The following is a 25439-nucleotide window of genomic DNA, read 5'->3' as shown; positions in this document are numbered from 1 at the left end:
TAAGAGAAGTGAAAGTAAGAAAAAATTAAAACTTTTCCAACCGTTCCAAAAGAGAAATTTTGGAAGGAAAGTTCTAAAAATATGAATTTTTATAAGAAAATTTCTCCACCTACGGGGTCAACAAATTTCTCCTCATTCACTTTTTACATTAAGGCATACATTCACCCATAAACGCATCTCATTCCATGGGCTGTCTTCATCTTCTTCCCACCCGCATCATTTTGAGATCTCTCTCTCATTTTTCGACACATTTTTCACTATGTTCTGCAGATAGACAAACAAGAGAGATTTTTTTTAATTGAAAAAGTTATCATACCAAAACTTTTCATAGGCAACATTTATTTTCTTATAAATAATTTTCTTGCTTCCAAACGTGCCCTAAACGTTTGGGATGAAAAATCGGTGTTCAATCGTCTCAGCAAATGCCACGATTTGAAACTCTAAATTCTAGACATTTGCGAAATCATCTCATGAAACAGTTGCCAGCGGCAAGAAATTTGTTATCTTCGTAAATGAAGAATTTCAACAAAAAGGCACTCCGTAACATCAACGCTACCAACAAGGACACCACTTGTTTGGTAGGAGCTGTTAGTGGGTGTCACCATGGGTTGGGACGTAGCAAGTTAAAAACCCAATGGTATGTTATGTAACTGGTGGGGGTCAGACTAACCCCAGCTAGACTTTGAAAAAGGACATATCAACAACGCTATCCATGTCAAGGCAAATTGTCAATGTCACTACAAAAAGGTGAAATAGAGCATCCATTGCTCAAGAACCAAGTACCAAAGCCTACGTTAATGCAACTCTACTAATCATGGTTTCCTATGTTGAATCTAAGCACAGAAGAGATCAACAGTCTTGTTCAGTAGACCACTTTCGTCAACATTTTAAATGATTTTGTGAAGAAAGTTTTCAGTTGGATTACTATACCAACACAAAGAAAAGACAAGGGAAAATCCAATAGAAACTAGCCAGCAATACCGCAAATCTAAGTTCTGTTTGTGTTGTCCATGTTATACGATCTACCATTTTGATGGGCGAACATAATGACACAGGCCGATTAGGGACTGTTTGACATGGTCTAGATTGGTTGAGGGCCACATCAAATCCAGTTCATGCCAATAATTATAAACTAACCTACAGCTTATAAGTGTGTACCATCACCGGGAAAGATGAGTGAGTAGAATCAACCAGCATGTTTATTAATGGTCATTGTATTTTAAGCTAAAATCACCGCATTCAGATGTTTGGCAGAAACATAAGTGTAATCATCAGAATCAGATCAATCTACTTCTCTAGTTTTCTTGAACTAGTTTGAGTATACCTAAACGGAAAAACTGAAGCAAATGACCTAATTTGGGCTCCACTCTTAATCAAATATACCATTAGCATTTATCATTTCCAGGAAACACAAATGCATGTATCAGTTTAAAGTATACAATAGAAATTGGAGAATCTTGCCAATTAGTTTAAAGTATGCAATACAAATTGGAGGCTCTAGCCAAGCACTTACACATTAGTTATCAAGGCCGGGCTTTGCTTGACGTAATTTTCCCTTCCCAGTATCATAGCAGGTAAAAAATCTCAAGTTCAACATTCAATGTAAAGCAATACAGCCATGAACCATAAATCTCATTAGGAAAGTACCAAACCTTAATGGTCAAAAGATGCATTTTTTACTACATAGGCAAATTCTAACGGTATGGATGACTTCAGTCATTACATATATTTAGCTTCAATCAGGTTCTAAATCATCAAAAATTGAAAATTTGGATTTAATGAAATCCACTGCAGAGAAATAATACTAAATTGCCTTACATAAAGGAGGCATTAGCTAATATTTATTTGGTATTAACAACATTTTAAAATTAATTTATGTTCTCCAAAACGGATTATTTAAATTGGAGCACCGTGCAGACTTAGTCCTAGTTAAACTTGTAGCATAAAGCATCTTCTGCTTATTTCACTAAGCTCCTTCTTGACACAAGACTGAACTCAGAAATGTCTCTCTTTGCTCTGAATCAAGTCAGACAAAAAGAGAGTTTACAAACACACGGAAGAATTGTAACTTTCTGGAATCAGGGAGAACTAATACTAATCAACCAAAAGGTTTGACACCCCCTAAAGCAAGTCTCTCTTTCTAATTAACCCTGCACCACAAAAAAATTAAAGAAAGATTTTACACCCACAAAGACAGAGCTAACGCGAGCCTAGACTTTCTTCCAAAAAAACGGTGATGCAGACTCTTTTTGCCTCACCAGTCACTGTAATACTGGCATTATTCCAATCAGTTCTGCAATGGAAACAGACACCCCCAAGATAGCTGTTCACAAGAAAGTCCTCCATCTTTCACATATGGACTGATCACTGATATTAGAACAGCAGATGCCAGAAGTTGCAACAAGCTACCGAGGCAAATTTGTCTAACATAGATGATAATACTGTACGCTCACTCAAACAGTACAAGTATCATGCTCATGTATTCATGCATCCATTAGCTCATATCTTAGTCTTCTTTCTTCAGTTTTACCTAATCTCAATAACAGCTGACACGTTCATTATCAACAGTTTTCCTATCTTGTGAACATCTATCAGTGCGTCATTAGCTTCCTAACTTAAAAGGATACACATCACAGGCATAAACTTTAGAGAAAAAATAGACAAATTATAAAAAAAATTCATCAAAAAATAAAATAAATTATTCAAATCATGAAGACAAGGGATATTAAGGCCACGTTCAAAATGTTGGAATCTTTTTCTCCTTTTATGCAATACCCTCCACATGCCTAAGAATTTCTTCCTTCGCTTCCTCTAAGAAATTTCTCCCCATATTTCATGTAGTATGAAAGGAAAAAATCTCAATCCCATGGAATGGACTTTGTATGTCATCAACCAAAGATGCTGCTAAGGAAATTCTGGTTAGACCAGAAGTCACGCTGATCATGCAAAACAAAAATATTATGTACACATTTTTTTTACTAGTGTACAATAGCTATTCTTCAACCAGACACCATACCACTTCACCTTTGGATATTAACAGTTAATTCTCCCACCATATAAACAACATGGCAAGGTCCCTTGCAGAGCACCTGTCCCATGAAAGCTAAGTGTTCAAATTTTCAAACGTATATCATCACAAACTATCATCAGGAACATCACAAGAATCCCTCGCATTCTACCAGATGACACCACATAGCAAGGCAGAAGCTTTCATTCTAAATCTACCCTGAACATACATATCACCATATGATATCATGGTGATATGTATGGTCCCCGCAGTTGTGAATCATAAATCCCCGATCTCTTAATTAAAATTTAAGACCAAGAAGTAACCTCCCTATCCAAAACATGAGTAACAATAAAAATTGGACCAAAGGATCCAGTGTATTCGAACATTTCAACACATGATTCTCCATAGGCCTATTCATTCTCAATATCGAACAGCCCCTGCTGCTCTCCCAAATAAATCCATCATAAAAATATATCTTTCTTCAATTATAGCATTCATTCAAAAGATGATGAACTTCAAAGGCATTCACAATAGATGCCACCAGGGCTTTGACTGAAGTTCACAGAAAACCAAAACACCAAAAGCAAATAGTAGGTCTGAAAGCAGAAGGAATCATGGTTACTGCATTCCTTTCACTAAATCTAGACCTACCTATTTCCTCATCTATGTAAAAATGGAAAAGCCCAAATTCTTGAGGAATTCCAACCCGTTTCAATGTCTTCTAGATGAGAAGATTAGTCCCACAGGCCAGCAGATTAAGTTCACTAGCTTCCTCTATCGAACACATATGACTTGAGAAAAACCGAGTCAAGCTGGCCATTCCTATGTTTTTTGGCATACAATGGTTTTCATTCACTTCTTGCACAATGGAAGACATTCCTCCAAGGTTGTATGTATTGTGTCATATCGTATGATATGGTACGATATATATCGTTACTTTTGGGGTTTACGATCCGATACACACTTGTATCAATCGTATCCAAATCAAGTGTATCATATGATATACCCTTATATGAGATACGATTTGTGTGCAAGGGAGAAGGCTTTTAAGATTTTCTAAAGAGTGCATTTCAATCATTTTTCCATTCAAGTGGGTTAAGGTAAAAATCTCTAATATTTGCTTCTCCTTCATTGTTTTTAAGGAAGATGGCATCAGAAGATCCAGCATGGGCAATGAAGCACTCAAGTAATGAGTCAAAACCGATTAAAAATCAAGGTAAACTAATATCAAATTTCTTTTTCGGGTGACATCTCTAGGTTGAAACATCATTTAGCTGAAACAAATCATAATGTGTAAACATGCATGTCAAGGAAATTGTTGGATGTCGTAAAATGGCAATGTCAATAATTACCTGATCTGAGAAGAAAAAGATAAAAGGAGATAAGGAAGAAATGGGGTATGCAAAGCCTTGGGAGGATGTATATTACAAAGATGAGCTCCCAAATTTTGATCCAACGGCCCATAGCATAGGAAGAGAAATAAGAAGTTCATCAGCGAAGGGAAGCTAGTGCCAGTAACAGTGTCGTGGTTGTCATTACGGGCACAAAAAAAAGAACAGGAGAAAGAAGAGGACGAAAAGGGAGTTCTACGAGAGGATGACTAGGAGGCAGAGCTAGAAGCTCTATTAGGAGTTTTTTCTCTCCTTGGACTGCCCCTAGGGTGCAGCCTGACATTTTTACCGTAATGACTCCTTATGGGTCGAGGAGGAGGATGTCATGGTAGATAGTTCTATGATGGCTACATTACTTTCAATGCGGCAAATTATTTTCATTTTCAAGTCCTCGCAAATGCCATAACCTATGTCACACGGACTCGGCTAAGGAGGTGCCGCACCCGAGTCGACACGCCCCGACACGGGTGCGGACTCGGGTGCGGCTTTGGACTCGGTCAACGCCGAGTCGGACTCGGTCAACCAGTCCAGGCCGAGTCCGTCCACATTTTGGACTCGGTCAACTTTGACCGAGTCCAAAAATGTCCCTAAAAAACCAATTTTTTATATTTTTTATTTAAAAATATATATAAAAAAGGCACAGTGCAGACTGTGACTGTGCTGCGTGACTGTGACTGTGCACAGTCTGTGCACAGTGCACAGTGCACAGCCTGTGCACAGTGCACAGTGCACAGTGCACAGCCTGTGCACAGTGCACAGTGCACAGTGCACAGCCTGTGCACAGTGCACAGTGCTGTGCCTGTGCACAGTGCACAGTGCTGTGCCTGTGCACAGTGTTGTGCCTGTGCACAGTGCACAGTCTGTGCCTGTGCACAGTCTGTGCCTGTGCACAGTCTGTGCCTGTGCACAGTGCACAGTGTTGTGCCTGTGCCTGTGCACAGTGTTGTGCCCGTGCCTGTGCACAGTGTTGTGCCCGTGCCTGTGCACAGTCTGTGCCTGTGCACAGTCTGTGCCTGTGCACAGTGCACAGTGTTGTGCCTGTGACTGTGCACAGACACACAGACTGTGCTGTCAGCTGTGGCATTTTAAAAATAAAATAAAATTATATATATATATATATATATTTTTTTTTTTTTTTTGCCGAGTCCCCGTGTCCAAAAATTTTAAAATTGTGCCGCACCCGCACCTATGTGACATAGGCCATAACCAATATCGGGTTTGTGTATAAAACACCTAAGAAAAAAGTTTAAGATGCTAATGTGAAAGAAGTGAAGCCATATTGTGATGAAAGGAGGCAATCATGGAGAAAAACTAGGTTTTATTATATTGGCAAATGGGTGGTCAGACAGAAAATCAAGGACCCTGATAAATTTTTGTCTGTTGTTTAAAAAGAACCATGTTTTTTAAAACAATTGATTTGTCTGATACACCCAAGCTAGCGAATGTATTGTACAATTCATTATTGATAATGAGGCAAATTATATGACAGTAGGTAAAGAATCGGCAAAAAAAATTGGTTTGAGGACATTGGCAGCATGAATGAGGTACATCAGACAATTTAATTACTAAATTTATTTACAATCATGCATGGGTTTTGAGCACAATGAGAAAGTACATAGGTAGCACTAAGTTGATTCATAATGTAGTTACTAGATTTACCACAATTTTTTTAGGAGTCCAAAGTCTAGTAAAGAATAGAGTTGAAATAAAAAAATGTTTTAATAAGATGAGCTTACGAGATCAATTCAAGAAAATGTGTCGGAGCGTATGTTGTTTGCTGATGATATTGTTTTGATTCATGAGTCTAGTGTTGGGGTTAATGCTAAGTTAGAATTATGGAGACAGACATTGGAAGCAAGAGGTTTTAAGTTGAGTAAGAGTAAGACTGAATATATGGAATGTCGGTTTAGTAAGCAACGAAGTAGTGATGGGAATGTAGTAAAGCTTGGTGAGCAAGAAATATCGGTGGATGATTGTTTCAAATATTTGGGATCTATCATTCAAAAGTATAGAGAAATTGATGGAGATGTAAATCATAGGATAAAGATTGGGTGGATGAAATGGAAAAGTGCAACTGGAGTGTTGTGCGATCGTAGAATGCCATTGCGGTTGAAGGGGAAGTTTTATAGGACGACTATTAGGCTCGCTTTACTATATGGTACGGAATGTTGGGCTGCCAAGAGACATCATATTCAAAAAATGAGTGTAGCTCAGATGTGTATGCTTAGATGGATGTGTAGAAATACAATAAAAGATAAGATTCGAAACGAGGAGATACGTAAGAAGGTAGGCGTTGCACCCATTGAAAATAAGATGAGAGAGAATCGTTTACGGTGGTTTGGACATATTCGACGAAGGCCTAATGATGCTCCAGTTAGAAGGATGGAGAAATTGGAAAATATATTAGTTAAAAGAGGTCGGGGTACGCCTAAGAAGACTTGGATGGAGATGATAGGAAAGGATATGAATGCTTTGAACCTCACTGAGGACATGGCATTGGATAGAAATGATTGGAGGAGAAGGATTCGTGTGGAAGACCCAGAATGATTTTCTTTTTTGGTTCATATCGCTGACCCCAATTGTTATGGGATGAAGGCGTAGTAGTAGTTGTTGTTGTTGTTGTTGTTGTTGAATCAGATGAGTGGAATGCATATCATCATCCACAAAAAAAATTGTAGATATTGTATTCAAAAATGAATTCTTGGATTATGTGTGAAGTTTTTAAGAATAAGTATACCTTTGGTGAAGGTGCTTCGATTGGTTGACAGTGAAGACATACCAGCTATAGGGATATCTCACTGAGGACATGGATAAAGCAAAAGATGCCATTAGATATAATTTGAAGGGGAAGAAAAAATTATATGTACCAATATGTAACATCATTAATTATAGGTGCACTAGGCAACTTAATCAACCTCTTCATAAAGAGGCATATTATTTAAATCTTACATTTAGATATTTATTTACGTTTAAAATAGGCCAAAAAGTCAACAAGAAACTTTTGGATCGCATCAAATGGTTCAACCATGATTACAACATTCAAGATCAAATTCATAAGGAAATGAAAATTTATGATAATACATTGTATAATATGAGAAGACCTGCAACAGTGTGAAACAATGTCACAATGCGTTCAGGTAATTTATTTTGTTTGTTTCAATTTTAATTTCAAATTGTTATTTAATTATGATGTTTTGTATGATTGTATATTTGTTAGGTAAGTCAAGTTTGAAAGTGATGTTTCGAATTTAAAAGCTTTTGTCATTCACATTCTTAGACAAACATGTAGTGCAAGTAGATGCGAGAGAAAATGGAATGTCTTTGAACACATTTATATCAAAAGAAGAAGCAAATTGGAGTATAAAAGGCTCAATGACCTCATTTATGTTCGCTACAACTTTCGACTGAGTCAGAGGTACATAAAATTATAAAGTTTGTCATTTTCATTAAAAAATCAACTAATTTTATTTTTTTCATGCCATCTTTATAAACAAATCAAAAGTTATCGGCAAGGAGGCACAATGAGCAATTTGTCTTAGAAAAGAGGCTTCACGTTCACCTGTGCAGGAAAAGAGAGAATGAGGTATTGAGAGAAGAGGTTGCAGGGAGAAAAGACATCAGACTTCATTGTATTAAATATATATTGAGTACATTATTTTTAGGGTACGCAAATACCCTCTAAGAGACTTAAAATACATTACACAGCAATCGGATCTTGACCCGATCCAGTACATGGGTCAGGTCGGGTCCTGCACATACACGAGTTGGGTCCAAGACCCAATAACAACTTCTTTTTCAGCCTCCCTCAAGTTGTGCATAGTCTTGGACCATGAACAACTTGCCTTTAAGAAACCAAAATTTGTCCTTTGTCAGTCCCCTTTAGTGAAAATATCAGCAACTTGCCTTTCAGTTCGCACAAACATAAGCTTAATCTCTTTTTCTTCAACCTTTTTTCTGACAAAATGATGATCTGTCTCAATATGCTTCGCTCGACTATGATGAATGGGATTGAAAGACATATTGATGGCACTTTGATTGTCACAGTAGCAGAGACCGAGCAATCGGTTCTCCCATTTCTGTTAGGAGGTGCCTTATCCATGTAGTCTCAGCAGTGGCAGCAGTCATTGATCTGTATTCAGCTTCAGTACTTGACCTAGCAACCGCCTTTTGTTTTCTACTACTCCAAGATGTCATGTTCGATCCAATGAAGCTGCAATAACCAGATATTGATTGTCGTTCATCTGGATCACCCACCCAATCAGCATCAGCATAAATAATGATCTCATGACCGTCTCCTGGATCTAATTCACTTTTCCTGTACACCAGCCCATCACCAATTGTACCCTTCAGATAACGAAGTATTCATTTAAGTGTCTCTATGTATGTTGTATGAAGTTCGTGCATAAACTGAGACACCTGATTAACCAAATACACTATATCAGGTCTAGTAAAGGTCAGGTATTGCAACATGCCAACTATGCTACGATACTTAGTGGGATCTCCATATATATCTCCTTCTTTAGAACTCAATTTTTGATGAATGACACTTGGAGTTGCTAGTGGCTTACAATCTTTCATGCCTGCCCTACGGAGAATGTCCAATGTGTACTTGTGTTGAGTAAGTGTGAGTGTATCACATCTTTTATCAACTTCCACCCCAAGGAAATATTGCAGCTCCCCAAGATCTTCTTGAATCTCTGATTTAATAACTTCTTTACCTCCTCAATGTGATTTTTGCAGTTCTCTGTGATAATGATATCATCTACATATATCAATAGAAGAGTAGTGACATCTCGTTCACTGTGAATAAATAACGAGTGATCCAGAAGAGACTGAGAGAAGTCGTGCCTTTGTATTTCTAGCGAAAAACTCTCGAACCAGGACCAAGAAGCTTGTTTTAATCCATACAGTGCTCTTTTCAACTTGCATACATATTGATCGGCATCTCGTTCTGCATACCCAGTGGGTTGTTCCATGTAGACTTCCTCTTTTAAATCCCCGTGTAAAAATGCATTTTTTACATCTAACTGGCTCAAGGTCCATCCATGTTCAATGGCTAGACTCATAACTATACCAATTGTTCACATCTTAACGACAGGACTGAAAGTTTCATCGAAGTCCTGTCCTTGTTGTTGTGTGAATCCTTTAGCTACAAGTCTAGCTTTATACCTTTCAATGCTCCCATCTGGTTTATACTTTATCTTGTAAACCACTTTGACCCAACGACATTTCTATTTACTGGTCTAGGCACAATCTCCTGTGTCCCACATTCATGCAGGGCTTCCATTTCTTCATTTATTGCTTCAACCCATCTTCTAGAACTTACAACTTGACAGAACATGAGAGGCTCATCCTCTTCATTTATGGACATTAAGAATAGTTGAAAATCCAATGAAAAATTTTTATAGCTTACCCACATGTCAAGCGGATGTCGAGTCCGAGAGGATCTTTTGATGTCCAGCATCTGTGGAGGTGGTCAGAAGGACCCGTATCTATACAAGGAATGGATGAGGGCTCTTTCTCTCATCGGGTGTATACAACACCCTTATACCTTATTGGCTCCAAGTTTTGTGTGACAACCTGTTCTATTTGAGATGCATTTGTTGATTCTTCAAATATCTCCTGACTGCAATTTGCAAGACAATCTTCCTTAGCACTGAAGAAAAGTTTTGAATTTAACCATGGATAGTACACCTCGACACTAGGACTCGAGTTAACAACATGAAGACTTGAATTAGTTGGTTGATCGTCAAAATTCATTTCGTCAAAAACTATATTTCTCGATATTTTGACGTGTTTGCTCAATGGATCATAGCACCTATACCCTTTGTAGTCTTCAGCATATCCCACAAACCTGCACTTTAAGGCTTTGTCTTGAAACTTATGTTTCGACGAGCTGTCAATATGAACATAGCAGACAGACTCAAACACATGTAATTCATGATAATCGGGTTGTATGCCAAATAGAGAAAAATATGGTGACTTGTTTTCTAAAATGGTCATGGGCAATCGATTTATCACATGGACCGTGGAGTGGAAAGCTTCAGTCCATAGTGCAACAAGGAGATTGCTCATGTGCATCATGCTCATTGCACTCTCAACAATATGTCGATGCTTCCTCTCAGCAATCCCATTTTTTTGAGGTGTATGTGGCAAGACACTCTTCTCTTTATCCCATTATGTCGAAGAAAGCCAACAAAGTCACTAGAGGAGAATTCACCTCCACCGTCACATTGAAAATTGAGAATGATGGTAGAGAAATGGTTTTGAACAAATGAATGAAATTTCAGAAACAATCCAAAAACTTCTGATTTGTGCTTCATGGAAAATATCCAAGTATAGCGTGAGTAACTATCAATGAAAATAAGGTAATATTTACTACCAAAAAGAGAAGCAATTGAGGCAAGACCCCAGACATCAGAACATATGACCTCAAAGGGCCTTGAAGCTCTCTTATTAATAGAATTGAATGGCAAAACACGACTCTAACATAAATGACAACTAGAACACTTTATATCAATGCCTTCTGAACTCAGACTGGACTTAGGAATGAGATTATTCGAGGCAAGTTTTTCAATAAAATGACAACCACAATGACCCAGACGACTATGCCAAAGTCTTGGCTTATTGCATTCAAAAATGGCAAACACAAACTCAGAAGGAGGGAGAGATTGGTGTTGATGAGGCTTCAAGGATGAATAGGCAGAATGAACAGAGGAAGGATCTTCTTGAAAGATGTACATGTTGCCCCATCTTTTTCCCTCAGCGAATGTCTTCCTCGTGCGAAGATCCTTGACATAAACAGAAGAGGGAGTAAATTCAACTGAGGCATTAACATCATCCACAAGTTTTGAGACAGAAACAATGTTCTTCTGAATATTAAGAGCATGAATAACATTTGAAAGATTAAGAGAGGACTTGGACATGGGTATAATGGCATTTCCAATATGTGAGATGGAGTGATGAGAACCATCTCCCGTGACTGCTATTTTTACCAACATAAGGAGTAAGATTCAAGAGTTTACCCGCATCACCTGAGACATGTGTCGTTGCTCCAGAGTCGACGTACCAAGTGCCTTTATCATTTTGTTTCATATTCAAGCCTGTCAAGGCTGCCAATAGCAACTCTTTTACTTCTCCATCCCTCCTAGCCTCTACTTGTGGAGTTTTCCCCTTATTTTGAGGGTTGAACCAACATTTTGCTTTAATATGCCCTTTCCTATTACATAAAAAGCAGGTGGGAATGGGTCTTTGTCATTATATATTGGGCGTTGGAAGTATACCACGACCCCCAAAGGTATTTCTCCCTTGTCCTCCCTTTCCTCGAAAGAAAATTCTTCTACCTCTACCATAAGTCATCCCCGTGGCCAGCACATCTTGGGTTCCTGAAAGCCCATGAATGTCCTCAAAAGACCCTTTCAGGGTCATTTCATACCGCAATAGCTTTGCACAAAGGTCTTCAAACTTTGAAAGCTCTGGGAGACACAATAAAGACATCGTCAAAACATGGCAGTCTGGCCCCAACCCACTCAAGGTTTGTTGCACCTTATCTTTATCACTGACGAGACATCCCACAATAGCCAACTGATCTGTGATGCCTTTCATTTTGTTCAGGTATTCCATAATAGACATTGAATCTTTCTTCAACATTTGAAATTCTCGCTTGAGAAACATGATTCTCGCCTCAGGGATCTGCGAATATGTCTGAACTAGCTTGTCCCACAACTCTTTGGCTGAACAATCATCAGGAATGGCTACAAGGACCTCCTGTGAGAGTGTTGAAGTGATGTATGCCACTAACGATTGATCCCTTTTAATCCAAGCAACATACTCTGGATTTTTGAGAAGAAGAATAGATTGTGCCCCTTTATTGTCCATCTTTTCCTGCGAAGTGAACTCTGGAGGGGGTGAGACCGATCCATCCAGATGACTAGAGAGATCCCTACTCCTTATAAAAGGAACAATTTTCCTTTTCCAGGTCAAGAAGTTGGAATTATTCAGTTTTTCAGAGACTAATTGGTCAAGAAAGTTAGAGGAAAGGCTTGACTGCGGATGAGGTGAATCCATTTGAAATATTGAGAGAAGAGAAGAGAAGAAAAGAAAAGAAAAGGAGAAACATTAGGACTAGACAAAGAAATCAGTCGCCTGAATATTCTGTCTTTTTTTTGCAGTGACAGATATAATGTATATTCGGGTATGATCAAAGAGAAAAGAGGTAACTAATCAAAACTATCAGTAATTGAATCAGTGATATACTCAATGAAAGCGTGTAACAGAATTGTAAAAGTTTCAGAATAAGTGTATTACAAACTTAAACAGCGTAATACTAATTTCAGAAAGTAGAGTATTCAGACGAAAGCAATATTCAAACTGAAGCAACCCAATAATGGAGAGATAATTCAAGATTAAGCAAAAGGGAAACAGACGTATGAATATTTCAAAACAAGAGTTTATGCACACAGAAATAACACAAGTATTAACTTTAGCAAATGAAATATTCAAATTAAGAGAGGAGAACTTGTTTGTGTCTCTTCACGTCGGCAGATCCAACTGAAAGACTGCTTTGATTCCAGAGAGAATCAAATCTTAAAGAGCAAGGTAAGAGGAGACGTTGACGGAGGGGATCTTAAGGAGATGTTGACGAAAGAGGAGATGTTGTCGATCTTACCGGAACTAAAGAACACGGAGGAAAAAAATGAAGGAAACGATGAAGGAGACGCACGCAAAGGAGAAGGTGATCTCAGGCCAAGCTTCAACACCGCTCTGATACCATCTTAGAAAAGGGGCTTCACGTTCACCTATGCAGGAAAAAAGAGAGAACGAGGTATTGAGAGAAGAAGCTACAGGGAGAAAAGACATCAGACCATTCACCTATGTCTTTCATTGTATTAAGTATATATTGAGTACATAATTTTTAGGGTACAAAAATACCCTCTAACAACAGACTTAAAATACATTACACAGCAATCAGATCTTAACCCGATCCAGTACATGGGTCGGGTTGGGTCCTGCACATACACGAGTTGGGTCCAAGACCCAATAACGACTTCTTTTTCAATTTGATCCCATTAGTTTAGAACATTTTGATGAATTGCATGCATGATTTGAAGAAGCAAAGACTCTTTTGAATGAAGCGGACATTAAGTAGATTAAAATGAAAAGAGCACAAGAGGTAGGTGATTAAGACCCAAGATACCTTGGAAACGATGTGGATGTCGAAGGAGAAGAAGAAGAAGATAATCATGATGAAGATGATTATGATTATTGAGGTATCATGGAATATGTTTTAAAAAAACTTGGATATTTAACACTTAATTGTTCATAAACTTGGTTATTTGGTTTTGTTTTTGTTTAATATGAAAGTATAGTCATGTGTCATGTTCTTAATTGCAAGATATTTAATATTTTGCATTATTCTAGTGAGATATGCATGCAATATTATCTATGATTCTATATTAGTTGATGTATGTCTTATGTGGCTCATAGAGACATAAATGCTTCATATATGATTTTATGATTGTATTTTGTGCAATTCATCATTGTTTCATGTGATATGATTTTTTTTAAATTTTTCCTAGTTTTTTTTATTATTTTTAATTTTTTGGATTTTTTGGAAATTGTGAATTAAAAATTTACGATACGGTTACAAGTGACGGTATGACACATACAACCTTGCATTCCTCATTTGAATTTGCATAAGGCTATCCCTTTAGTATAGAAGAAAATTGTGCCTTTATAAAAGACTTGATCTACATGCACTGATCAAATCCCAACTTACAATAAAAAATTCAGCCATACGGAGATTATCTCCAGTATAGACAAGAGCCAGCACAAAGAACAATATAACTGAATCTTGTCTATACTGGAGATTCTCAACTCATTCAATAGCCATCTTATCCAAATAATCTCAGCAGTGACTTGAGTCATAGCCTTTTATTCTTCTTATGTTGGGGATAAATCAACTCTTTGTTGTGTCTTGCTTTCCAATGAAATCAAGGAGCTTAAAAAAAATACAGGAGCTAGTAGTGGAGGATCCTGAGTATAGTCTTAAAAATCAACATCACAAAAATCTCTCAACACTTAGTCAGATGATGATGAGAACATACCATAATGCACACTGTCTCTTACATATCTGATGATCCTGAGTACAGCGGCTAAGTGAATTGTCTTAAGAGCAGTCATAAATTGACTGACTACATGAACTACATAAATAATATCTAGCTTGGATATGGTCAAGTATATGAGACTTCTAACTAGCTGCCTGTATACTTAAGGATCCTCTAACTCTACACTATATGTGGTTCTCATCTTCAAATTTGCTTACATGGAAGAATTGACTATTTTTTAATCATATGTCAGTCTTGCCTTCACCATCAAATTTTTAGCATACTTATGTTGAGATAAGTACAATCTCCTTGGTGAGTATGCTATCTTCAAACCAAAGTCTTTGATCTCAAACATGTTGGTCACCTTCTCATTGGTCTCCTTAGCTCTCTGCATGTCATCTCTTGGGTATCATATAATCTACATAGCAAAGAGGAAGACACAAACAAGGCCCTGTCATGATAACTCCGCTCAAATCCAAGTGATTTTACTGTTGAACTAAACTTCTTAAACCAGGCTTGTGGTGCATGTTTGAGTTCATATAACGCTCTCTGATGTCTTCAAACCCTACCTTCTGGATCTGAATATCCTTGTGACAGCTTCATATACACTTTCTCTTTCAGGTGTCTATTCAATACTACCACAAATTTCATCATTGTAATGCAGCCACAACAAGCAATGTATGAATAGTTCTCATAAGGTTTCAACAAAATCAATTACAAACTGATCCCTTAGCAAATAATTTTGCCTTGTATCTTTTGACTGGCTCATATGCCTTGGTCTTTATCTTATAAACCTACCTGCTCCAAACAATGATATTCCTTGGTGGAGGTTTTACCTATTCTCACACTTGCATCCTCTCAAGCGCACTCAGTGATAGCCCCTTGTCACTTTTTTATTGCCTCTACATAAAACTCAGGCTCAACATAGGAATGAATAAATGCTAAGAATGCACGATGTTGAGAGGAAAAAGACTCATAGGATACAAAATGAGAAGGAAGAAACAAAGTTCTAGAGCTTTTACGTACCTGAAAAGGATTAAATAAGAAAGATGACAACTCATATAAAGACTCTAAATTTTGGCAGTCAGATTTAACTAAATAATAGGATCAAAATTGGCATCTTTTCTTCTCTTTGGCTCTACCTCCACTTGATCTAAGAAAGGGATTTCAACCACATTTTCATTTCTTAAGTAGGTTTGTCCAAACCGACTATCTCTAGGTTGAACCACCTTTTCGTTTACACCTTCCTTCTCACCAAAAAGAACCAAGGACATATCAGCCTCATTTCTTGTCTTTTCTCCATGGCTGAAATATAAAATATCCTCGTGAAAGACAATATGTCAGGATAACCACACCCTCTTTCCAAAAAGATCATAACATTTATAGCCTTTTTGACCATTAGCAAAACCAAGCAACTCTATATTTATCATGTAACATAACAAAACAGACACAACCAAATATTCTTATCGCTATCATAATTTTGAGCTTTTCTATACAATTTTTGAAATAGAGATACTCTTAAGCACACTTGAGGACATACGATTTATCAGATAGATACTCAGTTGAAGTGCATCAACCCAAAACACTTTGGGCACTTCACCTCCAAAACAAAGAGCTCTTGTTGTTTTTAGGATGTCTATTCTTTCTTTCAACCACTCTATTTTGCCTAGGAGAGTAAGGACAAGAACTTTGATGAACTATACTTTCTCCAGCAGAAACTTTTGAAATGCATAATTGATATATTCACCACCATAGTCAATTTGAAGTGTCTTAATCTTAGCTTCAAACTGATTCTCAATTATAACACAAAAGCTCTTAAAAATTTTAAAAAGTTCACATCTACTTCTCATAAAATATAATCAAGTACATCTTATACAATCATCTATGAAAATAACAAAATATGATAATCCCCTTTTTGACAAAACCGGTGAAGGACCTTATACATCTGAGTGCACAAAATAAAAGACCTAACTTCCTATCACTAGACACAAACGGGAAAGGCTCACTTTGCCAACCTACAACTCTCACAATCTTTAATATAATTTGACAACTAATTTAGGCATTTAGGCTCACCGAAACTTTATGAAGACAGCAATTTTTTCAACCTAGAGCTGGAGATATGTCTAATCTTTAGTGCCACAAAATATATTCATCTACAACTGAGGTTGTCAATCTGATGTCGGGTATCTTATGCTCAATCATATCAATCCATTTCAAGTAGTGCAGGTCTCTTATTCTATAGCCAATCACAATCCTCTTCCCTGACAATTGATCATGCACCATTCAGCCACAAGGAGAGAAGGTAACATTACAATTAAGCTTGAAATTTTGACCAACCGAGATAAGATTCATAGCAAGGGATGAAATATGATAAACTTGAGAAAAATTAATCTTACTACTCGAATAAGAATCAAAAGTAATGAAACCAACTTTTGATAGAAACATAAAAGAGCCATTTGTTTGGCACTGCAAGGCTGACAATTGGTTACAATAAGCTCATGGGAAGTTATATGACATAAAGCCCCAAAGTCAATTAACCAACCAGAGGAACAACCTTAGATACCAGAGAAAGCAGTATTAAAGGAAGAGGGCGTAGTAGTAGAGGAAGGGACTATGATTTGCATATCCGAATAAAATTCTTCAATTGACTTATTTTCTTGAAACATATTCCTCAATTCTTGAGTGAGCTGATAATCTTGCCCAATTCTCTTGCTAGTAGACCATCTAAGGCATGCCCAAGCTTCTTTGGCCTCTTGAAACTTGAAAGACAGCTATTCTCTGCTCTACTGAACCTAATATCCAAGCCTTGACCCTTGCATTATTCACAACTCATTCCTCTATTGCTTTGTCAAAATCAGCTTCAATAGGCTTAAGTTTCACCTTTGAGCCATCCAGGTACCTTCCAAGCACTTTCCTTACTATTGCATATGTCATAAAATCAGCCTAATATGTGTAACTTGTCCCATCGAGCTTCACTAGGACAATCTGAATTCCTTATTTCCCCACCTCACACCACAACCCCCAAACTACAACATATTGAATGAATGTGAATCACAAAAGAGAGATAAGGTTTGTAGAACCTTCTCTTCAGCTCTGATATCATGAACAAACTCGTAGCACTTGTTAGAGATAGGGTTCCACAAGAGGCACAAAGGAGAGAAAACTCAGTGCACCCATTCAATTAAGAAAGAATGTGAGTTACACTTCTCTTTAAGGGGTCAACTCTCACAATGTTACAAGTAAAACCAGAAAAAACAAAATATGACTAAACTACCCCTAACAATAAGCTAATGTACAAAAGAATGTTTAAGAAAAGGGGGGAATATCACAAGCCTAGTAATATGCCTATATTACATAAGCCTCAACAGAGGTCTCACTGCAATCTAAAATTATGATCACATCCATATGAAAACACCTTTGCTTCTAAACATGTACATAGTTCATAGCAAAACCAATTAAACAAGTCTTGATATTACACATCCAAGAACATTAAATAAGACTCACATCAAAAAAGACAAACCAGACTCATGATATAGCACACTCAATCTTTATCCATAACATCAATGATAGCTTTGAGTTGCAAATCTCACACAAAATATTGGGATCAAAATCAGTGGAAAGGATATATGTTGAAGCAAGAAACGAAACAGATGGAAAACTTTAGGTGCAGAACCTGCTACTGGAAAGCTTATTAGTGTTCCACCACAACTTATCACTCATATGCTCTTATTCCAAGACCTACAAACACTCCTTACGATAGAATGCCTACATATTCACTGAACTTTTGGCAGAAAAAAGGGAAGTTGAGGCGAAAAAGTTAACCAATGCAAACATTTAATCAAAAGTAGGAAGAAAATAACACTTACATAAATCGATTAAAATTACATCAAAGACAACCAAGAATCATAGAAAGATCCACCATGTTAAACACATCAAGAAAACTCCAAAAACATTTCATGCCTCAAATTACAATTCATCTTGAATAAATCAATTCTCACAAACACAAGTATTTGTGAAAAAAAGTGATGCATAATAATATAGCTTATATATTCTGCTTAAAACATCAGAATTGAATAAAAATATATGCACGCCAACAAAGGAAACACAAAAATACAAATTAAAACTAATGGGAAAAAGAAACGACAATTGGACATAGATGTTGCATCTAAATCATTTGCAGGTCTAGGTAAAGAAGGAGCCCGAACAAATTGCTCAAATGTTGGATAAGTAACTAATAAAGGTCATGCAAATGCAAATCCAAAAAATACTTGCACCTCATGTTACACATGGAAATGAAAGCACCTGGCAAAGAAATGGAAAAAATAAAAAAATAAAAAAGAATATTGTGTTTCCTATGATCAATGGATGAGCTGCCCAGGCATACATTTGAGAGAAAAAACTGTAAGGATGACCAACTCCGGAGAGATGGGAGTCGGACGGTTGAAGATAAAAGATAAATATCGCAAAAGAAAAAGGTGTAATTATGTCTACATTATGTAATGTAAATTATCAAAATAACAAATAAAAACTCACAGATGAACACACTCACACAAGGGAGAGAGAGAGAGACCACGGTTTAAAAGAGTTGTCTATAAAATGTATGTGGTACATAGAGTATGAAAAAAACAAGCAAAATTAGTCCTGCAAACTCCACTTGATAGCTTGAGATAAATTGCAAGAAATGAATCCAGATGAAATAAGTTTCATTAATAAGCGCTGGATTTGCAGCCATGCCAAACAAATCAAACCAAAGTCTTCAAGATATAGATCTTCAAAAGAGCCTCAACAACATCCCACTCAAGCCAGCCGCATATCTGTGTTGGAGCCCATGAAAATACAAAAGCAAAAAAAAAAGATGATGACTATAATGATGAAGACAAAGAAGAAGAAAAACAACCAATGAGAAACCTTTAAACCACAGCAATACTAAAGGAATAAACGGAAACAAAACAAAATAGAATATTAAATGTACATATGAAGATTGAAACAAGGAATCTACTAGTACCAAGACACTAAATCCAATAAAGATAGAAATTACTAGATATACATATGTGCATAAATAAATGAGTACTTATAAGTAGACTATGCACGCATTAATCTTCACATGTTTATATATCAAATTACGAACAATATAATGTGCCAAAATAAACTAACAAAAGAAAGGAACCACAAGTAAACTAAAGAGAAAAATCAAAGGGATCATAAATGTTCAAATCTTTCAGATTTTTGATGACATGTAAAGTTGTAGAGGGAAAAGAGAGAAAAGATTAAAAAAGGGAAAAGAAAGTAATCAACTCGGGATAAAAAAACAGTTTAAATTATAGTACTATCAGACAACAGCATCACAAATGTCAATTGCCTCACCTTTCATAATTAAAAGCCCAGGGATGAAACCTATATCCGAGAAAAAATAAGCAAGGAATGCCAACAATATTAACAAGATAGAGATGTATTATGTATACTTGGTAATTTTATAATTCTATAGATTGGACAAGTTGTACTGCTTCATTCATCTCTTTTTCCATGTCCTTCCCAGTCCTTTTTCTGAATGTTATCAATCATCAAAACATCCATTTGGAAACTGATAACGAAGGTGGTCTGTAGATGCAAAATTCAAGACTATTGCCATTTTTAGAAAATCAATCTACCATATACACATACTCCACAAAAGACGAACCAGCAAAAATGTATGAAAACATATTCTACAAGAGCATCACATTGAAAACTAGCAAACACCCTACAGAACTAGATTTTCAAACATTGTGACAAAAATAGAACAAAATAAGGATGCACACTGAAATCAAAATTCATAGTTATAAACAAACAAAGCCAGATCATGCATAATGAATGCATTTCTAGTTATTGAATTAAACATAATTAGCCCTGTGATCTAACAAAAAAGGCATGTTGTCAAGAGGGCCCTTCACAGATGTTTGGATTCTGCAAGAAATAGAGTCCGACCTATTCGTCCGAAACTCCTAAGAATGTATATCAAGTTCTAGATTTTCAAAAACACAAGAATGTAATCTTGCTTGGTGCCAAAGATTTTGAATTTCTAGTTTTTTGCTTTTCCACTAGCATTAGGCAGTCCAAAGAAAGAATTATAGATTTCTATTATCACACAAATATGGCCTGAAAAAGGTGGATGATCTACCAAACCCAAAGAATGTTCAGAAGCTAAGGAAAATGAGCTCAATCCATCATCAAAGAATGTGGAGAACTGAAAATTAAAAACATGGCCTCAATTTCTAATCAAGCCCATTATAAATCCTCTCCCTGTACCATCCCCCTGCCCCAAAAAAAAATATGCATGCACCTATGCACACGCACAAGCATTTGCTTCCCACAATGAGAATCAGTGTTGTGAAAAGCATTGAGGTGTAGTGAGGCGCTCCACCAAAAACCGAGGTGAGGCGTAAAGCGTAAGCCTCACATATTTTTTTTGAAAACTATAAAAAAAATATCTAAAAATATAAATAGAAAGAAATGTTTTATTGATGAAATAACAACCAATAAGAAATAGAAAATCTCAAATAAGTACTAAAAATATGAGACTAACATATAAAAGTAACTAAAAACTGATTACATAACTGAAAAATATATGACATTAACCCAAAAAAGTTAAAATATATTAAGAAACTGATTACATAACTGAAATCACTGAAAATATATGAAATTAACCTATAAAAGTTAAAATATATGAGATTATTCTAAAAATATGAGATTAACATATAAAACTAACTAAAAAATGATTACATAACTGGAAAAAATATGAGATTAACCAACAAAAGATAAAATATACTAAGAAACCGATTACATAACTGGAAAATATATGAGATTAACCAAAAAAAGTTAAAATATATGTGATTATTCTAAAAAATATGACATTAACATATAAAAGTAACTAAAAACTGATTACATAACTGAAAAATATATGAGATTAACCAACAAAAGTTAAAATATACTAAGAAACTGATCACATAAATGAAATAACTGGAAAATATACGAGATTCGCCTACAAAAGTTAAAATATATGAGATTATTCTAAAAAATATGAGATTAACATATAAAAGTAACTAAAACCTGATTACATAACTGGAAAATATATGAGATTAAACAACAAAAGTTAAAATATACTAAGAAACTGATTACAAAACTGAAATAACTGGAAAATATATGAGATTAACCTACAAAAGTTAAAATATATGAGATTATTCTAAAAAATATGAGATTAACATATAAAAGCAACTAAAAAACTGATTACATAACTGAAAAACATATGAGATTAACCAACAAAAGTTAAAGTATATTAAGAAACTATCTAAAAATATAAATAGAAAGAAATGTTTTATTGATGAAATAACAACCAATAAGAAATAGAAAATCTCAAATAAGTACTAAAAATATGAGACTAACATATAAAAGTAACTAAAAACTGATTACATAACTGAAAAATATATGACATTAACCCAAAAAAGTTAAAATATATTAAGAAACTGATTACATAACTGAAATCACTGAAAATATATGAAATTAACCTATAAAAGTTAAAATATATGAGATTATTCTAAAAATATGAGATTAACATATAAAACTAACTAAAAAATGATTACATAACTGGAAAAAATATGAGATTAACCAACAAAAGATAAAATATACTAAGAAACCGATTACATAACTGGAAAATATATGAGATTAACCAAAAAAAGTTAAAATATATGTGATTATTCTAAAAAATATGACATTAACATATAAAAGTAACTAAAAACTGATTACATAACTGAAAAATATATGAGATTAACCAACAAAAGTTAAAATATACTAAGAAACTGATCACATAAATGAAATAACTGGAAAATATATGAGATTCGCCTACAAAAGTTAAAATATATGAGATTATTCTAAAATTTATGAGATTAACATATAAAAGTAACTAAAACCTGATTACATAACTGGAAAATATATGAGATTAAACAACAAAAGTTAAAATATACTAAGAAACTGATTACAAAACTGAAATAACTGGAAAATATATGAGATTAACCTACAAAAGTTAAAATATATGAGATTATTCTAAAAAATATGAGATTAACATATAAAAGCAACTAAAAAACTGATTACATAACTGAAAAACATATGAGATTAACCAACAAAAGTTAAAGTATATTAAGAAACTAATTACATAACTGAAATAACAGAAAAAATATCCAAGATTAACCAACAAAAGTTAAAATATAGTAATATACTAAGAAACTGATTACATAACTGAAATAACTGGAAAATATATGAGATTAACCTACAAAAATCTTGTTGATCATGTCTCAGAAATCTTGTTGTAAAAAAAATCTTTTTGCGCCTCAGGCTTGCGCCTTGAGGCACAGAGGACCGCACCTCAAGGCGCATTTTTTATAACACTGATGAGAATGAACAACCCCTAAAACAAAATAGAAGTTTTTTTCTCTTTTGTGGGGGGGGGGGGGGGGGGGGATGTGGGCGCTATTGGCCATGGTACAGAGAAAGGTTTTATAATGGGTATGATTATAAAATAAGACCATACGTTTAATTCTCAGCACTCCACATTATTTAGGGATGGCTTGAGCCCATTTTGGTTAGCTTTTGAACATCCTCTTGGCACATCCTTCGAGGATGTATTGAGCCCATTTTTCATAGCTTCTCAACGTTCCTTCAGTGTAGCAGATAATCAACATTTTCAGGCCCTATTTTGTGCCTCTTTTCCTTTTCCAAACAGCAAGTACCCAAATGTCTCCAAAATTTGCTATTTCAGTAAATCATTCGTTGTGTGTGAGAGCAGACAACAAATTGTAGCAGTTTAAAGGCAAGAAACAAAAGTGATGAGCTTAGACAACAGAAACAGAGAGCAGTCAAAATGGCGAAATGAAAGCACCAAAGTTTAAAAGGCCGACAGAAGAGACAGCAATCTAAAAAAAAAGGAATGCAAAGAAACCCAAATTCCAGAGACAATAAAAAAAATGAATTGGAGAAAAATACAAAAAAAAACAAATTTGAAAGATGGAAAACGTGCAACAAGTTACAACTAGCAGAGCAATCAACAAAAAACCTGGCCATGCCAACAATAAGTGCAGGAACTGGCAGAAACAATCAACAGAAACCAACCCACATAGAACCACAATGTAGAGAAGGATCAGAAAAGCAGCGTACCTAAAGCGAAGGATAGGGCAATCCTCCGAAATTGCTCCCACCAACCGGAGCCCTCATCGACGATTGCCCAAGTTGTCCGCTATGAATCCCATGCATGTTGTACGCACCAAGAACAGAAGGACTCAGCCCGCTCAACCCAGGCTGCTGCGGCTGCGGCTGCTGCAGCTGCTGCTGCATCTGTTGTTGCTGCTGCTGATGTAGCTGATGTAGCTGCTGTAGCTGCTGTTGCTGTAGCTGTTGCTGCTGCAGCTGCTGCTGCTGGGCTCCATAATACCCTGGAAACCCCTGACCGTAAATTGACCCCACCAGGCCTGCCCCACCCGCTGCCAGCACCGATCCGGCAACTCCCGCCTGAGGCATCATCGGTGCAATCGGCAGAGCTCCCGGAAAACCCCCCCTGGAGGCATGCGTCAATGCAAGATCACCATGCCCCAACATGTTCGGCACCACCATGCCCATGGACTGAACCTGAACCAGGGCAGCAGCAGGGCCCGCGGACGCAGCCACAGCCGCCTGCTTCATGCCAGTCTTGGGGTAAGCAGCGGCCTTCTGGACGTGCAATTGGTGTCCCTCGAACATCTTGTACGGTTCCTGCATCGCCTTCCTGGCGCCCTCGACCGTCTTGTACAGGAACAGGGCGAACCCACGGGACTTTCCCGTAGCGGTGTCGAAACCGCCAGGGCCGAACTCGAGGTCGCCAAACTTGACGAAGAGGGAGCGCAGCTTCTCCGGGGAGGCATCGACGGGGACGTTGCTGACGTAGATCTTGCGTTCGGAGAAGTCGGGCGTATGACCAGTGCCAGCGGGGCCGGCGGAGGCGAGCTGGCAGGAGGCGAAGCGGTTCTTGATCAGCTTCTGGGGATCCTGGAGGGCCTTGACAGCGGCGTTGCGGTGGCGGAAGAGGACGAAGCCGAAGCCCTTGGAGCGTCCGGTGGCGCGGTCGATGACGACGTTGCATTCCTCGACATCGCCGTGCTTCCTGAAGGCGGCGAGGAGGGCGTCGCGGTCGGCGTCCCAGCCGAGGCCGTAGACGAAGATCTTACGGTGGGCGACGTCCCTGTCGGCGGTGCGCTTGATCTCGGAGAGGAGGGCGTCGTCGGCGGCGGCGGACCCGCAGATGAGTTCCATGAGCTGCTCCTTCGTGAAGGCCTCCAGTAGCCTCCGCAACGACTCCTGCTCTACCGCTTCCTGCTCCTCCTCCTCCTGATCCGCCCCTTCCTCCTCATCCACCTCCTGCTGCTGCTGAGCTTCCGCCTGCGCCTTCTCGGCGTTCTTCTGCAACTTCCGCTTCTTCCCCATGCTTGCTTCCTAGGGTTAGGGTTTTCCGGCTCTCTTCCCCCTTCTCGGTTCGAGGCCAGAGGGAGATGGAAATTGAAAAAGGGAACCCTAGACGAGAGGGTTTTAACCTAGGGCTGGGGTGACGAGGGATCGACGTGGGGCGTCGGATCTTGAGATCGGGCGATCGCGGGTGGATTTCCTTCGCATTGTGGGACCCACATTCTAGGGTTGAGAGGCCGCGAATTTTTCCCCAAGAACCGAACTCAGTGCTCGGGTCCAGATCGGGTTGTTGATGTTAGCCCTCTGAAGCTCAGGGGTCGGATTGAGGGCGATAGCCTCTAATTTTAGAAGGGGTGTCAATGGGTCGGGTTTCACCTGGACCCTACCCGTACGGTCGGTGATAAATAAGAAGGTTCTATTAGAATCCGGGTTAGACCCAAAGGGTCCAATTAATATATAGAGCCGGCTATGGGT

The 25439-nt window shown here is 37.3% G+C and overlaps 1 protein-coding gene across 2 annotated transcripts; it reads right to left on the bottom strand.

Annotated features, from left to right (window-relative positions):
- Positions 1 to 124: 124 nt before the first annotated feature.
- Positions 125 to 25060, bottom strand: LOC149846576 (UBP1-associated protein 2B-like). 2 transcript variants are annotated; one of them, XM_089996421.1, is made up of 2 exons: positions 23688 to 25043; positions 125 to 264 (listed from the first exon to the last, which is right to left on the bottom strand). In XM_089996421.1, the coding sequence occupies exon 1, from the start codon at positions 24984 to 24986 to the stop codon at positions 23688 to 23690; it is 1299 nt and encodes a 432-aa protein (XP_089852547.1). In that variant the 5' UTR covers positions 24987 to 25043; the 3' UTR covers positions 125 to 264. The 2 variants fall into 2 exon arrangements, with proteins under 2 accessions (XP_089852547.1, XP_089852546.1); XM_089996420.1 differs by lacking the exon at positions 125 to 264 and adding an exon at positions 18968 to 19321 and having other exon boundaries at positions 23688 to 25060.
- Positions 25061 to 25439: the final 379 nt, after the last annotated feature.

The sequence above is a fragment of the Nuphar pumila genome, chromosome 2, assembly GCF_984573655.1.
Source record: "Nuphar pumila chromosome 2, dmNupPumi1.hap1.1, whole genome shotgun sequence".
NCBI classification, from domain to species: domain Eukaryota; kingdom Viridiplantae; phylum Streptophyta; class Magnoliopsida; order Nymphaeales; family Nymphaeaceae; genus Nuphar; species Nuphar pumila.
This window is presented reverse-complemented; position numbering and strand designations above follow the sequence as displayed.